The 18,436-nt window shown below is 34.9% G+C and overlaps 1 protein-coding gene across 1 annotated transcript in view; it reads right to left on the reverse strand.

The window, feature by feature from the left end:
- The window catches only part of GRID2 (glutamate ionotropic receptor delta type subunit 2), a 1,398,327-nt gene that overhangs the window by 327,408 nt on the left and 1,052,483 nt on the right, over positions 1 to 18,436 (reverse strand). Inside the window, exon 9 of the mRNA XM_028117832.2 lies at positions 11,791 to 11,892. Within this exon, the coding sequence (XP_027973633.1) occupies positions 11,791 to 11,892 (102 nt within the window). The remainder of the gene's footprint in view (positions 1 to 11,790; positions 11,893 to 18,436) is intronic.

Below are 18,436 nucleotides of genomic sequence, written 5' to 3' on the forward strand. Positions count from 1 at the left end.
AATTTCTCCACAACCTTGTCAACAGTCACTATTATCTGTCCTTTTGATGTATAACCATCCTAGAGGGTGTGAAGTGCTAGTTCATTAGAGTTTTGATTTGCATTTCCATGATGGCAAATAATTTTGGAAACCTGTTCATGTGCTTATTGACCATTTATATCCCTTCTCTGAAAAACTGTCTGTTGAGATCCTTTGTCCATTCTTAATTGGTTTATTTTTCTTCTTCATATCGAGTTATTCCAACTTTATTATTTATATTTACTAAACACAAGTCCCTTATCAGAAATGTGATTTGCAAATATTTTCTACCAAGCCATGGGTTGTCTTTTCACTTTTTTTGATTCTGTCCTTTGAGGCATGAATGTTTTTAATTTTGATGAAATCCAACATTTTAATTTTTTTTGATTGCTTGGGCGTCAAGTGTCATATTTAAGAGTCTATTCCCAAAATAAAGTTACAAAGATTTACACCTACGTTTTCTTCTAACCGTTGTATAGGTTTAACTCTTACATTTGAGTCTATGATCCATTTGGAGTTTTGTGGGGGTTTTTTTGTTTTTTTTTTTTTGTTTTTTTAAGTAGGCTCCATGACCAGTGTGGAGTCCAATGTGGGGCTTGAACTCACAACCCTGAGATCAAGACCTGAGCTAAGATCAAGAGTCAGACACTTAACCAACTGAGCTACCCAGGCAACCCTGCAGTTAATTTCTATATATGGTTTGAAGTAGGGGTCTGAATTCATTCTTTTGTATGTGGGTGCCTACTTGTATCTGCATGATTTTTGAAAAGACTCTTCTTTCCCCATTGAATGGTCTTGACACTCTTGTTTAAAATCAATTAACCATGGGTATATGGCTTAATTCTGGTCTCTCAGTTCTATTCCACTGATCTAAATGTCTATCTTTAACCAATATGAAGCTATCTTGATTACTGTAGCTTTTTAGTAAGTTATGAAATTAAGAGGTGTCAGTGTTCCAACTTTGTTCTTTTTTAAGACTTTCTGTTGTTGCCTTTTTTCCTCCTACACTGGTCCTATTACATTTCCACATGAATTTTAGAATCAACTGGTTAATTATGGCAAAAAAAAAAGCTAGAATTTTGATAAGGATTTCACTGAATATGTAGATCCATTTGGACACTATTCCCATCTTAATAATATTGAGTCTTCCAATCCATCACCACAAAATTTCTCTCCATTTATTCAGGACTTTTTAAATTCCTTTCAACTATGTTCCATAGCATTCAGTGTACAAAAATTGCAGTTATTTTGTTTATTCCTAATTATTTTGTTCTTTTTGATATATTTAAATGGAAATGCTTTGTTAATTTCCTTTTCAGATTTTTTTCATTGCTAGTATAAAAAATATGCAATTGATTTTTTTGTGCATTGACCTTGTACCTTGCAAAATTGTTGAACTCATTTATTAAATCTAATAGTGTGTGTGCATGTGTGTGTATATACATGCTTTAGGGTTTTCTATATGTAGATCATGTCATTTATAAATAGAGAAAGTTTTACGTCCTCCTTTTTAATCTCATTCCTTTTATTTAATTTCCTTGCCTAATTGTGCTGACTAAAATCTCCAGTACAGTGTTGAATAGAAATAGTGATAACCGACATCCTTGTCTTGTTACTGACCTTAGAAGAGGGAGCTTTCCATTTTTTCACCAGTAATAGGAGATTAGCTGTTGAGTTTTGTACAGACGGTCTTCCTCAAGTTGAGGAAATTCCTTTCTATTACCAGATTGTTGAGTGTTTATCATAAAATAGTATTGAATTCTATTAAATCCTTTTTCTACATCTGTTGAGATGATCATGTGGCTTCATTCCTTTTTTTATTAATATGGTATAGGACATTGGTTTTCATATGTTGAACCAAACTTGTATTCCTAGGATAAATTCCACTTGGTCATGGTGAGTAATCCTTTTTATATGCTCCTATATTCAGTTTGCTAGCATTTTGTTGAGGATGTTTGTGTCCATATAGATATTGTGGCATAGTCATTATAACCATTAAGCTCCATGAATTACTGGCTGATTGCTTTATTGTTTTCAATAAAACAATTCATTTGTTTGAACAAAATAAATTTTTGATAGGGGTTATTTTTGAGGTCAGCCTTTAAAAATTTTTATGATCCCAGGAAGGCTATTTGTAACTATCACTTTCCCTGGTTTTCACTGGTGAACTAGTTGGCTTATGATTTAGTTTGTTGCTCTAAATTTAGAGGAGACTTTGGCATAACTTCCTTATACTGTTTCAGATAATTGGAGGATACTTATGTCTTCTCTTTTCTTATGGACTGTCTCTTCCCCGAGCAAAATTTCTGTGCCACTACTCTGAATACTGGGTTGGGTGCAGCCTCCCGTCTTCTCCACTCACCTTTATTGGCTTGGAACCTTTGGAGCAAGCTGGAGTGATTAAGGTCCCAGTATTCCAGGCCTGCCACACCTGGAGTAGAAACTGCATCCGGTGGGTGGGAGCTGAGTGGAGAGAGGGAGCCCCCAAACTGTTAGCCACTTCCTCACCAGGAATTTAGCCTCTTCAGATTAGAGGTGGAAGGTTAACAAGAAATGCTAGCTGCCTGTTCCTCCAGATAAAATAACCCTTGATTGGGAACTTAGGGGTGAGGGAGTCCTGTCCTCTCGGGAAAACCTGCTTGGAGGGGAGCTTCCATCAAGTTGAGTTGGGCAAGAGCTGAGGTGGAAGGGGAGGAGTAGGGTGAAGTTCAGCTGCCACAGACTGTGCTGTTCTGACTGAGTTTTAGATTTTCCTAAGTAAGTGATACTTCATTTTCTGTATGCCCTTAGACAAATTTCCAGACTTCAAAAGTTTTATTTATTTGTTATTTATTTACTCAATGTTTTGGTTATTTGGTTATTTGTAGGTTCATGAAGACCTCACTCTGCCAACTTGAAGGTAGAACTCCTCCAGGGCCTTTGTTTTTCACCACACTGCTATGCTGTGTACTTCCAATGTAGTATTTATGACATAGCACTTATTGTATTTTATTGCAACTTCCATTTATTTTATGTAACATCCACTGGAGACTTCCCCAGCCAGAGCTTCCATTTTTGTCTGAAGCCCTGTACCAAACTGTATTATTTATAAACTCTTCCAAAGGAGCCCTCTTCAGACATTGCTGTGGGAGCTACCAGAGCTTGCCACCTCCCGGCTGTGAGTACCTGTCCAGTGGAGCCTCTTGTCAAGCTTACTCTCTTGGCCCCTAACTTTGCCTCTAGTCTCAGGAGGCTGATAGGCTGAGACCTCATGAAAGCTTAAACCTCTATGGGGGTTCAAAATGCTGAAGGTTTTCAAGTAGCAAAAACTGGGACAATGTCCTTAGCAAAAAACTGAGGACAATGAATTTCAGGGCTATTACTGGTATTTTCTTAGTAATTTATTAATATATAATCTATTTAAAGCTAACCTGGAATCAAACACAATTCTTAGGAGAGAATATAATTAGATACACAGACTTTCAGAAATTTTTAAAGTTTATAATTAGGGGCATTTTTTATCCTCAGGTATTTTTTTGTTGTTGTTGCTGCTCATTTTTCCTCTAGAAAGCCCCAGCTTCACAGGCAGGAGAGTTGTGGTGGCTCTCATTAGCAGGTTTTCAAATTAAGGTAACAGTAACGAGGCCTAAAACTCATGATTCTGCAATTTATGCGTCTTTGTCTGCCTTGGGGTCCTATAAATAATTTCCCACAAAAATTTGAAGATTGATGACAATGATTATTATATTTTTGTGATCACTCTTGCTCATTTTTTCTTTTCTTCAGTTTACACATCACTGTTCTACTGCAGAGACAATATATCTTCTATTTTAAGGACACTGTGTACTTTGCTAACTGCTCTCACATAGTTTAACCTATTTACCCATAAAAACCCATTTGATTTCACTAAAGGCCAGTTTCATTATTTCCCTTTTATGGACAGAAAAACTGAGGTTCAAAATAGCTCCTTGGTTTCCACAAGTTCAGTGATCTACTAAGTAGAAAAGCTGAAACTTGAACTGACACCTTTTGACTGTTAAGGCCAGAACTCTGCAGTACGTGCCGAATGCTTTGTATGAGTGTTTGAGGAGAGAAGACCAGGTGGAGAAAAGTCAATGAAATAGGCTAACGTACTTCCAGTAAGAAAATTAATCACATTTTATTTACTCCTTTGTTATAATGTATCTCCAGAAGAAACTAAGTGTGTTCCTTGATCTTATACTGACATACATAAATTACTATTTCTAAACTTGATGCATTCTTGCATATTGTCCAAATTGAGAATCTGTTGGTTACATATTAGCCATAATGGCCCTTAACATTAAAAAAACCCCAGTTTTATTTATTTGTATTTAATATAAGGAGATTAAATAAATTTCCAAAGAGGCACAATCCAAGAGAAAAGAAGAGGTAGGTTTTTTCTATTTGGATTGCTCTTTCCTTAGAAGATCACGAACTATACAATTGTACTCTATTTTGCTTTTTTTCTCTTTATTCATTATCCTGATTATGTCTAATTCTATACATTCCACAGATTGGGAAAATGAATTATAAAATATCAATAAATTGGAAATGAAAATATTGTGCAAAGAGCGCTAACAATGACTGCCTCCAAGACCAAGAGAATATCAAATGACTCAATATTATTTGTAACTTCTTGTCATATATGATGTTGCTATTTCATAAGATGAATGATCCTTGATGTTTTGAGTTAAAGATTTTTACTTTACCTTAAAAGCATATAGTTATTTGAACACATTGTAAGTGGGTTAAGTCATTTCCTAGTGTCAATTCTGTCAAAATATTTAATAGATTTGAGTCTTTTGATTTTTGAAAATAATTCTTTACATTCTTTGTATTTAACACTGAGTCTAAATGTAAAATTTTAAGTGTCAGATCAAACCTATAGAGTTTATGGGACAAGAGTTGGTCAAATAGCATATAGATTATATGACTATATTCCTACTGATTTTGGACTTTAATAATCTAATAATATAACATGGGTTTTATTTATGTGCAACTAGCTTGTTGCCCACATCCTGTCTCCATCTTCCACCCTCCAAGTTTTTCTCCAAGTTTTTTCTATGAGACATCTAGGACATACATAACAATCCTTCACATTTTGAGAGCTACACCTCAGGTAGTTCTCTGTCAGGGAAACATTTCCTTATATTCCCAGTTTAGCTATTCATTAGGGCCTCTATTTAGATGTTGTCAATATTCCCAGTAGATGTCATATTCTATGCAATGATCATGCTATTTTGTTATCTCTGCATCCTTAGCACCTAGCACAATGCCTAGCTAGGGAGGACGCTGAATCAATAATGCTGGGTTAATATATTGGTGAATGGTTGGAAAGACTAAGGAGACACATTTGGAACACTGAATAGGGTGGGCACGAGGACATGGTTATCTGAGGAAACAGAGAGGTAGCAGATATCCACTCCTGCCTCCCTCACGAAAGTGAGCAGAGGGAGGGAATTCTGGCAGAAGGACTAAATAGCATAGAAATCTACAAAAACTGAACGCTGTGCTTTTTCAGCCATTTAGGCTTTGACTGGTGAGAGTGATGGACCCAGCCATGGTGATTTTGGAGCTCTGGGAAGTCTGAGAAACCCAGGTGTTCTTCAGAAGGGAACAGTGAAAAACAGGAAGCTTAGTGACTTGTTCAAGATGTAAATAAAACAGATAAAGGAGTCTCCAGCATTCCAACAAAACTGTCTGATTGATTCAGCAAGGTGTAATAAAGGGGAAAAGATTCAGGAATGAAATCCCATGCTGAAAAAAGAATACCTGTCACTCTAGGCTATCCTTTGCCATCTCTCTTGGAAATTTGGAGTTAGTGAAATGGAAACCAAAGAATGAGGAATCTTAAGACCACGTATTTATAGTCTGGCCTATTCACAGACATAGTCTTACGTCCAACCTGTTCTTATTTTTGTGTAATTATATATAGAGGTTTTTTTTTTTTTCCTTTTTCTTTCCTTTTTTTCTTTTCCTCTCCCTCTACTTCTCCCTCCCCTGCCCCACCACACACACACCCCTTCAGGCTATCTGAATATTTTTATTTGTTCCTTTAACAAATATTTACTGATCTGCTTTTATATACCAGGCATTATAAGTGAAATCAGCTTTGTGTCTTATTGTTACAGTTTAGAGGGAGAATATAACATTAATGAAATTACTACCAAAAAAACCCCAAAAAACAAAAAAGAGTTACAAGAGTTCTGAATGAAAGGACATAGTGAAATAAGGAATTAAATTGTCCTGTAAAGCCATGAAGTCAGTCCTAGATGTCACTGCTGAGATTAGATCATAAAAATCGTGTGATGTCTGTCCTTCTCTATTTCTATGTATTTCTCTCAATTTTATCATTCTTTTTCAGCCTCTATGAAATGTATTTAATTCTAACTAGTTCATACGCAGGTTCTATTTTCTGATAGAGAACTTAATAATTTTGATAAAATTGTTTATGTAGAGCTCCTGGAAAGCAAAGACTACATCTTATTTATCTTTGCCTTTCTGGAATTTAGGACAATGTTTAGCTTATGACATAGGCTCAATAAATAGTTGAGTCAAGGCTAATGGTTTAGGTCATTTTACCTTTCTCTGATCTCAGATAAAATGTAAATTTTCACAGGGAAATAAGGCCTGCTGAAAACTAAATTCCAAGAAGTGAGACTAATAATAAGGAAATATTTTAGGAAAAGGAAATTACTCTCAAAATGACAACTCAGTTGGCAGCTACCTTCTTATGGTGAGCTGCTTGGGGAAACTTACCTTCTCTCAACACATAGTTTGCACTTTGTTTTATGTGGTATTGCTTTAAGATAAGCTCCCTTTGTTTATTTTAAACATTTATCTTTCTATGATTCTAATGATAGTTTTAGTTTAGATAGTAATTTTTAAATTGCTATTACAGTCCTTTTTTTTTTTTTTTTAAATTGGCTTCATATCCTAATGTTATTTCTTTTCTTTTGGAAGTATTCCTTAAAATAGTCTCTCTCTTTATGATGGCTTCTTGCCCAGATTAGTTTAATTCAACTTTCCAGGAATATCCATTAACTTAATTAATTTTATAAAAATACCCTCCATATATTATTTAATCTAAAATATTTTCAATTATAAAATGCACAATTGTTTTTCCTACCACTAATAAAGATAAAATATGCTGCCAAATATAATTGCAAGGAACCATTAATTAGATGAAAGACATATCCTGATTTCACAGATATTAAAATGTTAAAAATTGTATAGTTTCGAATTTATAAAATACAGAAAAATCACTATCACAGCTTTACCATAAATTTCCAATCATACGTTTATACAAAGTTTTAAAATTATTTCTATGGTAATGGCAAAGGAATACTGTGTTGCATACTTACTATAGGACAATGGTATTGCATTTTTTTTTTCACCAAAAATATTCCGAGAGCTTTAGAAGGTGCTAAATGGAATGGAACTCCCAAAAGTCAGTATCTTTGTCTGTTTTGTATGTACCCCAAGCATCTAGAAGAAGGCACTCAATAAATATTTCTCAAATGAATTTATGAGTGAATTCATGTTTCATTAGAGATGTCATGTGTCTGTTTTAAGCAAAACCAAATCAAGCAAATAATAATTATTAATCAGTGAGCTCCTTTTAAATGCCAGTTTATGTTTTCAGATATCTTGTACAGCATAGCTTCCTTCTCAAGCCTTACTTTTCACTTGTTGCCAACCTCTTTCTGCTACATTTTTATAAGTATTATAATGATATTTGTGACTCAGTCATGTTTGCAACAACTTTTTGTGAACTACCATGAAAAAACTGAATGACATAATAGGTCATTTATGGCTATCCATAGTTGCATTACTTCAGAAGTTAAAAGGAAAAAACAAATCTTAATAAGTGCCTTGTAGTAATACACTTGGTCCACTCAGTAAAAAGTAGAGATTAGTGGGCCAAATATAAAAATAAAAAGTTTAGAAAAAGGACTAAGCTTGTGGGGTCTGAATTTTATTCTCATTCCATCTTCTCCTCCATTTCTAAGACATTTATGTAGCTTTGGAGATGGCTGAGTATAAAGTTATCCATATGTAATGCTGTTTAGAAAACTGCTCCTAAGCTATCAATCCCATAAATTTGGAAACCTCACATCTCAATAGTTATATTTAATTTAAGCCTAACATGAGTTCATTCTGATTCTTAAGGGAGAATATCAGAGAGGCTAAGGACATGGCCTCTGGAACCCAAATCTCTGGGCTTGAAACTTATCTCTAGCTGTTATTAGCTATATGGTCATGGAAATTTAGTTAACATTTTTGTGCCCTATTTTCATCTTTCTAATGTCATTGATACATCTCTTGTAGGGTTTTTATAAGGACTAAATAATACTTGTAAACTTTTTAACAGGTCCTTTCAAATAGTAGATGCTAGTGTTGGTTTTTCCCTGTTTCCCCTCTGGATCCACTGTGCTCTTCACTGCCCTGCTTTGTGTCCTGGCACGCTGACCTGCATGGTGTTCCTTACTTGGGCTCCCTTGCCCCCAGACTTCTAGTTAGATTTTCACCTGGAGACAATGAAGGGATGGAAAGACAGGAGTGAAACTGACATAACTCTTCTCTCCACTTCTTCACTGCCTGATTGTAGTTTGACAGTGACTTTCTCCACCCTCTTCCTGTATGGAAATTCACAGCTACTATTGAATGGCCTCTCTCCCATGGTTCTAGCTATTGCCAAATCTTAGTACTACTCCCTCTCCCTGCCCCATCAGACTTCAGGGTAGTCAAGACTTGCTGTGCATCTAGGCCCTGATGCATCAACACCTCTTGTTGATTCCTTTAACCCTATTTATATCCTTGTTAATAATCCCTTTATTTGACTCTCCTTAATTAATCATTTGTGTGTACCATTTATTTTCCCATCATAAATGGTATGGTGCTGAATTATTTAGTTTAAAATAAGTATCAGAATATTTCTTTCAAGTCAATGAAATATCATTCATAGTGTTAGGAATGGGGGTTTCAAAACTTAGGTAAAGAAAATCAATTTTATTAACCTGTGTGTCATTATAGCATAAATGTCCTCAGCACTAAAGGAGGTATGTGTAGAACTGGGACTAGATTGCAGTTAGGATGGAATAAAGACTGAGACCTCCCCTCAGGGCTTTACACATGAACCCTCCTCTTCCTTCTTGATAGTGTTGGAGGCAAGTTCGTGGAATACAAGGAAGTGGTGTTCATGTGGCCAAAACAAGTTCAATATAAACCAAATCTAAGTTTCAGGCTTTAGCGGGCGTCAAGATTTTGGAGCCGCTGGGTGGGTCGAGGGGAGAGTCATTCTTAGCAGAAGCCTGCAAGGCCACGTAAGTAAGACCTAGACCTGGAAGAGTACTTGTAGGAAGGAAATAAATAAGAAGGTCATGGCCGGTTTCCATTCAAACAGGAATTACAGGAAGAAACAGTAAGCCTCCAAAATTATTAAGTACAATGGCTACATAACGTGGGAGTGTAATAAGTGTAAGGCCTCTTTACATACTGATAAAGCCACACCTCCTCACAGAAGACCTGGGGAAGCATTGTTTCCCTATATCCACTCACTAACATGTTTGGGATCTGGGCAGGGTTGAGCTTACAGGACACGGAGGCCATTATGAGTCATGAAGGTGAGACTGGGGCATGAACACATTACCATTGCATGAAGCAATACCATTTTATGCATAGCAATCATTTTGTTCAGCCTGGAAACGAATTTAAAATAATTTGCCATATGCAGTTTTCCCAATAAAACTCAATGTCATCTTATTCAGAGTAAAGAATTTTTAGCCCTCAAACCAAATAAAATCCTATAGATACCTCAGTTCTCACACTTATCACAGTAGGGGTAGAGAGAGCATAATATAATGTTAAGAGGGAAGAGGTTAAGAGGTCTGGAGTCAGTTCGACTTCCTGGATTTGAATCCTAACTCTCTCTGCTACTTACTATCAGTATATCCTCCACATTTTTTTTTTTTATCCAACCGACCTCTGGATGTCCCAGTTTCCTCTTCCTCATCCTTGGAATCAGAAAAGTATCTATTTCTTGGAAATACTGTTTAAGGACTAAAAAAACAAGACAGGCAAATTACTTCATAAAGTACCTGGCATATAGTAAGTATTTAATAGTTCTTGCCTGGTTTTCTTTTTGTATGTGCATTTCCCAACAAGATTCTATGTGTACCTTGAGGTATGAATATACCTATAAGATGAAGACATATACCTACATAATAGGTATATAATGTAATAATGTAATAGGTATAGGTATTATTCATTTTATATCCATTACCAAGTCTATCATACAGTAAAGTATTAAATAAATATTTGCTTAGTGACTAAATGAGGTTAGCTTGCCTTAGGAATATGAATCTCAATGACAAAAACAATGTATATATATTGTTTTTATTGAAGTTGTCTCCTGAGATTCCATGTTAATCACTAGAGAGGATACTATTAATAGTTCACTGCACTTTAAATGTCTGTCTTTTTTTTTTTTAATATTAGCACATCAGTGCAGATGCATATCCACAGCCTTGGGTACATACAGAAGCACCATCACATTCAAGTTGTCAAGTATTCATAATTTAATTATTTGCCAAAAAAGTAAAAATCTTACCAAATAATAACTAAGAATAAATTATAGGTACCAAAAATAGGGACTAGACTACTCATTTGAATATACTCTTACAGCGAATAATACAGATTTTTTTTTAACAATGAAATTATGTTGAGTCCACTTAATTCGTATTAAACAATGTATAAGGGGCAGCCATTGCTGTTATAAACTTTGCTAGATATTCAATTGGCAGCAATTAAAAAAAAAAGACTGGTTTCTTCCACCTACCTACTAATTCTGCAATTTATTTAGCCTGTAGAAAATACTTTTTCAAATTTAAAAACAAGTAGCCTTTTCTAAAGAAAAATGAAGTTAACAACTATGGACATTTTGAAACTGACTATAAAGTAGCATAAGCCTAAACTCATAGAAATAGCAAGGGAGAATGCATATTTTCCTGCTTTGTGGCTATTTAGACAGCATCCATTTGAGTATTTTCTTGTTAAAAAAGATTTCTATTAACATGTAATTTTATATGCCTTTTAGAAGAGAAAATAATAATATAGAGAATAATGATAATAGTTACCTTTCGATTTTCTAAGTAAATGTAATTGTATAATTATATTTATAATTGTATAATTCCATTTAATATTCATAGAATCTAGATGGTAAGCTTCATAAAGACAAAATCATATCTATCCATTTCTTTATTCATCAGTGGTCCCCAGTAGTCAGCACTGAGCTTGAATACAGTTGATTCTCAATAAATATTTATTAAACAATTGTATGATCTTTCCTTTGAAGTAGGTTCTTGCTAGAAAAACATTGTTTTAGTCTACCAATGTTTGAGTATTATTGAATGTACTACATTTGGTCAACTCTACCCTTGTTTGGCGTGGTTACTCTTATTTATGCACACTTACAGTGACAGAATACTTGAGGGAGACCTTTACTTTATCATGTATAGCAAACTGGGACTAAAGTGTCTCAGAAAGTTACTGACAAAAGCACTGTAATTAAAAGTAAAGCCTTTAAAAATCTGATTCTGATCCATAGAAATTGAAGGTTGGAAAATATGACCATTAAACTTACCTTTGAAAGCATAGTCAGGATTTGTTAAAAGTTCTTTTAAGATTATGGCATCACTTAATAAAACATAAAGAAATGAAGGATAAAGTAACTTCTAGAAGCCAGAACCACAAGGCTCAGATCAGACTTACCAGAACAGTCACCACACGTAGAACCACTCCACGCATGTTATTCTCTAGTTTCTTGTCAGTCAGTGACCCATTCAGCCCTGTGACAGGATTCCAGCACCCAAGCTGAAAGGTAAAATAGGTTGGTCACTTTCCTGCCTGAAGAACAGTCCAATCACCTATGCAAAAGTCTTTCAGAAAACTGTGTGATATCTCTTGGAATAACTGGTATAGGAAGGGTCCTGCACAAGTTTTCTTTTTTAATAGCAAATGAAGCAATCAGAAATTCCATTTCCTGCTTTTAAAAATCATTATATGGCATATGACAGTATCCAATATGCTTTAGGAGACTCTACTAAGGACATAGACTTAATTAGGAGTTACAATACACCAATAACTTAGTCCCTGTAATGCACTAATTGGAAAAATAATAGTGCATATAATTCTAGTATAATGTCTGTTCTTAATATATCAATTATTGCACAAGTTAGATTTTCTTATAGTTTCAATGGTTTTAATTAGATATTATGCTGCCTTTATTGGAAAAAAAACTGCATAATGTAAGATTTTTAATACAGTTAGAAGAATTTCTGCTTTTATTTGAGGGGGAAAATCATGTATATGGCTTTGTTGTTTTCAAGTATTCACAGTACATACAACAATATAATTTGCCTTTTTTGTCAGTGCTATCAATTTCCTTGGAGTATTTTGGCAGCACCCTTTCCCTTAAAGTCTTGTGATGATTCACTGCTCTTTACACTCCAAATACTGGTTAAATTTTACATCCTCATGTAGTTCTTATCTCTTCAGCTCAGGTCATGATCTCCAAATATCCAAATCTGAGGGCTACCAGTTTTAAAATTGCTGCCCATAAATCACAAGAGGATAAAAACTGATGATTCTCAATTCAGAAATAAGTAGAAAAAAAGAGATCTTGTGACCTGAATTAGCAGATGACCCAAGGAACAAAGCTGCAAAGAGAATGCTGTAATGCACATCTTGGGAAGAAATGCCATGCTATCAGTTCTGATACTAGATCCATGAGCCTTCACTTTTGGGAACCTATTCCATATCTGCATGCTTTAAAAATGTAACAGACCTTTCCTCATATTTGGAGACTGCTCTGCTTGACTGAATGGCTTATAGGGGCACCTGGTTATTTGTGCTGCTTCCTCCTGAAGACTGATTGATTTCCTTGCATTGCATTTTGTTTGTGGCTTCCAAAGTTGGCAACATACTGGCAAGTCTCCTTCACAAATAACAGATTCAGGTGCTTCCTATTAAAACTCAAGTTTCTCTTTGAGTCCCCAAGAGGTGTTTAATTAAGAAACCTAAAATATACACAATATATCTTAAGAGAAGGGATGTCACAATATAAACAAAAAACCAGCTTTCTCTGTATTAAAACAATTTGGAAAGGGCTGCTAATTGTAGGTTTGAACTATAAAAGCACATTAAATTCATATAATGATATGCCATTCTTAGTTACCTAAAAAGTCTAATTAGAACTTAGATCCAATTAGCAAATCCAAATGTGTTGAAAGTCTAATTATCAGAGATAGTGTAGTCCTCTTGCCCAATTTAAAACCTTATGAAATTTCTTTTGAGCTTTTGTTCTCTTCCCAGGTCAACCAAAGTCTATGCTCAATTACATTCCTTGATGTGCACTTTTTCAAAAAGATTTTATTTTCTTAGACTAAATTAATACTGGTGGAAAAGGTGATTTATGACATTAAATGAAGACCTACTACACTATCCACCTTTTATAGTTCTATTACTTAATTCTAAGCTTAATGAATAGCTTTTAGGACATCATGTTGTTCAAGGTAAATATGGCTAAGTTACCAAAGTAAATACAAGGATTTCTTTTTCTTTTTTTTTTTTTAAGATTTTATTTATTTATTTCAGAGAGAGAGAGAATGAGAGACAGAAAGCACGAGGGGGAAGGGGGTCAGAGGGAGAAGCAGACTCCCCGCTGAGCAGGGAGCCCGATGTGGGACTCGATCCCGGGACTCCAGGATCATGACCTGAGCCGAAGGCAGTCGCTTAACCAACTGAGCCACCCAGGCGCCCCCAAGGATTTCTTTTTTTGTCTTCCTTGGTGAATCTACTGTCAGTTTGCCTAAATAAATGACATCTATTAATGCCAACTTGACCATAGCATTTTGGTGATTGCCTAGTGAAAATATTTACTATGGAATAACAATAAAACTTGCTGAGCAATTTGTTTCAACAATGCTCTGGACAAACATTTAAAAATATATAATTTCTAGCTTCTTAATTACATCTTCCTTTAAACATAACTAAATATAGTCAATGGTTTAAAAATTCTAAAGCACTCAAACATTTGGGATTTTGAAATAACAATAAAAATATTTGTCTTCAGACACAGGCCGTAACTTAAACATTTGTATACATATATCATGTGTACATATATAATGTTTCTTCCCACTTTTAAAAAAAAAAATTTGGCCAAGTTCTTTCTCATATATATTACAAGACATCATTTTCTCCTCTGCCTGATGATTTTTCCCATTTCTCTTTTCTCTCTCTCCTCACCCCCTGTGGCTTGCTATTTGACTCATGTGTCTTTTGATCATAACACTTGTAAAGTTGTTTCTCTTCATCATAACAGTTGCGATTCTTAGGGTTGGTAACACCTTTTACTTAATTCAGTTCTTCATATGTACAACACTTAAAGTTAGCTGATATTAGCTATGGACACCAAGAGCTAGGAATTTCAGAGGTGAATTTTGAGGTAGAGAATGTTCAGAATACAGATTATCTGGAAAACTAGAAATAAAATATATCCACTTGTCACATATCAAAATGGGGCAAAACAAAGAAATCATTCAGAAATTAAGATAATACTTATTTCCTATATTGAATAGAACTATTTTTTTTACATTTTTTGGAATCATTTCTAAGTGTTAGCCATGATACTGAGCTCCTTATACTTGATCTCATTTAAGCCTCAAAATAACTTTATGAGAAGGTGTTGCTACAATTTTTATTTTATAAACATAGAAACTAAGGGCTTACTAAAGTCACATAACTACTAAGAGATAAAACTAGGATTTAAACTAGTGCTTTTAAAAGCCCAGATTTGGGGCACCTGGGTGACTCAGTTGGTTAGGTCATGATCTCCAGGTCCTGGGATCGAGTCCCGCATCGGGCTCCCTGCTCAGTAGGGCGTCTGCTTCTCCCTCTTCCTCTGCCCCTCCCCTGCTTGTCCTCTCTCTCTCTCTCTCTCAGGTAAATCAATAAAATCTTTAAAAAAATAAAAAATAAAAGTCCAGATTCAGTGCTTTCAATTGCAGTGCTGTTTTATAGCTTGTGAATTTTTTTCATAAATATCTATTTAAGGTAGGTAGAGAAAATACTATTCCTATATTTTAGTCAAAAACTTAAAGCTCAGAATTGTTAAGTAGCTGCCTCAATATAACAACTGGTGAATTCATTTTGGCAATACAATTAAAAAGGCAAATCATCATCATCATCATCATTTTTATCGAAGAAATTATAACATGTACATAATGCATAGTATATAATCCTCTGAGGTCTTTACTTATATTAATTAATTTACTTCTCAAAACAATACAGTGAGAACGGCAATATTATTATCTCCATTCTACAGAAGGGGAAACAGAATTGAGAGACTGTGCTGCTCCTTCTACGGTGTTATCTTTTATCCACTTAATCAGTCAAGAGGCATTGAGTAGAATAAGGAAAGTAACAGAAAAATGAAATGGACAAGAGATCCTCAAAAACATTTCTGGTAATCTCTACTTTGTGTCACCAAATTACTACAGATAAGTGTGGAACGCATCTCATTCATCGTAAGGTCTATGATGCTTCTCAAAATGAATACCAGAAATGAATGAGGAAATAAACAACAGAAACAGAGAAAATGTTGATTATTCACATCTTTTTGAAAGATTTTTCAAGTTTTAAGATTCCTTAATTTCTGTTCATAGCCACTCATCTCCCTGAGGTTCCCTTCAAGCTTTTCTGTTTGATTGTAATAGCTCTTTCCAATAATAAGCAATACAAATGAGTTAGGTTCACACAGATTCAAAATGAATTTGTATCTACAATGGGTCATATTCCTTGCAGCGTAGCCAGATTGACAGGCATAGTGTTTGACTAAAAAAAAAAAAAATAAAAAAAAATAAAGCCTAGAAGAATTTCATTTAAGTTCAAGTGTGAGGCTTATCTAACAACTTCTCTGATTTCATTGTTAGAAATTCTATTAACTTGATTTCTCTGGATATGTGGAGAAGGTTGTTTTTGTCTGATTGTGCTTTTATTTTTGGTTCCCCCCCTTTTTATTAAACAATGAAGCCAGAGACTAATAAAGATAATGCACACAGAATCTTATAATACTATCTATTCAGCTGAACACTTTCTAAGTAAAAAATAATAAAAGTAGCCCCTGCAGCACATGAGATTTACAGAAAGTCACACTGCTGATGGCAAAACAAGATTCACTATCTCCCATGGTCTGACAGTCTAGAGAAAATTTAGAAGGGATTAAAAAAATAAAGACCAATTCAATTTCCTTTCAATTACAGTATATCGATTTCCTATAGTATTATCTGGCTATTGCTGAAAGTCACTTTAAAACCTTAAAATTGCTTAATGCTTTAATTATCCCCTTCACTGGAGCTTTAGCAATAATAATCTTGTCGCTCTCTGTTAAAATCAATGTAATATCTTGTGTTCAACAAAATGGTTGCTGTATTTGCATGAGGACACTAATAGGCTCCTAACATGATGTGTCAGGTCATTAGCAAATGAGCAAGTTTTAGATATTTACTCTTTTCCTTTCAATATTTCCTCTTTTCATTTGTTCATGGGCTTTAAAGGATGACGTTTGACTTGGTTTTGCATCACTATTTTTCAGGCAGTGTTACAATGTCAAAAAAGAGCTGAACTGTTCAACTTTAATTTTACGGTTAATAGTCATAGGCCTTAATCACAGGAGTCAAGAGAGCTCTTAATTGAATACCAAATGGAATTCCCTACATTTATTAGCTTGTATTCATATGGAACAAACGAAGTCTGGCTATAGTACGGGAAGCTCCAGCTGCAGGACACAGACTATCCACCGCACTGCAGCTGTGGGCGGCCAGCCACTGCATTTCTTTTATTTGCTTTCTCAGCTTTCAAAGAAAAAAAAAAAGGAACAATAAGGCATAGGCAAAGTAGCCGAAAGCTAACCATTTAGAAATGCACAGCATTTATTTGGTAGATATTACTTCTATAATGGGATAGAAAGTGTAAAAAGAAATACGTATGGCAGGTTGGCTCAGATACATGTTTTATAGAGTTAACTTGGAATGTTTCTTTTCTTTGATATGTACAGGCATGTGGTGTGTCAGTAATCCCTCCAATAATAATTTTTTTTTTTGGTGATATTTCCACCCACCCATAAAACAGGTTCAATTTGTAGGACTTGCTCCCTAGGGGATGATTATTTCCTCCTAAGATTATATGCCTACAGCTTGGTCATTACCAGAATTAGTAGACGTTCTTTAGGTTATGTGAAATAGTCTTAGCTCTTGAGTTTTCCTTAGGAGGAAATATCTTTGAAAAAAAAATCAGAAAAAAATATCCCCTGATTCCACTGCTTACATTTCCCTGTATTGCTGCTGAAAACAAAATTTCTCTACCATGTAACAATGTACATGTAAAATAAGATGAACTTAGCTGATTTCCACAAATGAAGACTATAAACATGAGAAGCTATAGATATGAAAAAAATAGCTCAAAAATGTTATGCAGCCATAATAATTACTCTCAGTTATCATCTGGCGTTTAACTGATTTAATAATATTTTACCATTATCGTAAGTTTTCCCTTCTTGTATAATTCTTCGTGGTGTAAAATTACTGTTACACTATATGTAGAGGCGGTATATCATAGTGGCTAAGATCAGACACTCTAGAACCAGACTGCTTAGGTTCAAGCACCTACTCTGACACTTGCTGCGCATGTGTCATTGGGCCTCAGTTTTTTCACCTCTCGAATGCGCACAGTAAAAGCGACTTCCTCACAGGGTTGGTGGGATTATTACCTGACTTCATATATATCAAGTATTTAGAAGTGTTCTTGACACCTAAAGACTAAAGAAGTGTTAATTATCATCATTCCTATAAAATCAGCACTCTTGTTTCTTGCTCACCCTCATCATTTGGAGTCCCCTCCTAGTTTCAGTGAGGCAGCATGCCTCTAAAGCTGTGGTTCTCAAACTTTGGCTGCATATTAGAATCACCTGAGAATTTTAAACACTTCCTATGTACCAGCACAAACCCAGAACAATGAAGTCCAAATATCCAGGGATGGGATCCAGGCATCAGTCTTATATACGGCTCTCTAGGTGATTTCAACCTCTAGCCAAGATTGAGAAGTCCTGCTCTAAAACTTGCCTTAACACCCAGGGAACGCAGTCTCATAGAATGGCTACTTAACCTCATTGACTGAAGGCATCATTTTTACTGGCTTCCTTTACAAAAGCTAACTAGGGACACTTTCTCAAGTAAACAAGCAATTTTATTTTTCTTGCTCTCAGTAGGATAGGAGGTTATAAACTCTGTGAAGTCAGAATGATGCCTACTTTGTCTACTCTTGTACCCCCAGCCCTTATCATAGTATTGATATATTAGAA

The sequence above is a fragment of the Eumetopias jubatus genome, unplaced genomic scaffold, assembly GCF_037043125.1.
Source record: "Eumetopias jubatus isolate StellerSeaLion01/CBP00866 unplaced genomic scaffold, mEumJub1_p1.0 scaffold_2, whole genome shotgun sequence".
Lineage (NCBI taxonomy): Eukaryota > Metazoa > Chordata > Mammalia > Carnivora > Otariidae > Eumetopias > Eumetopias jubatus.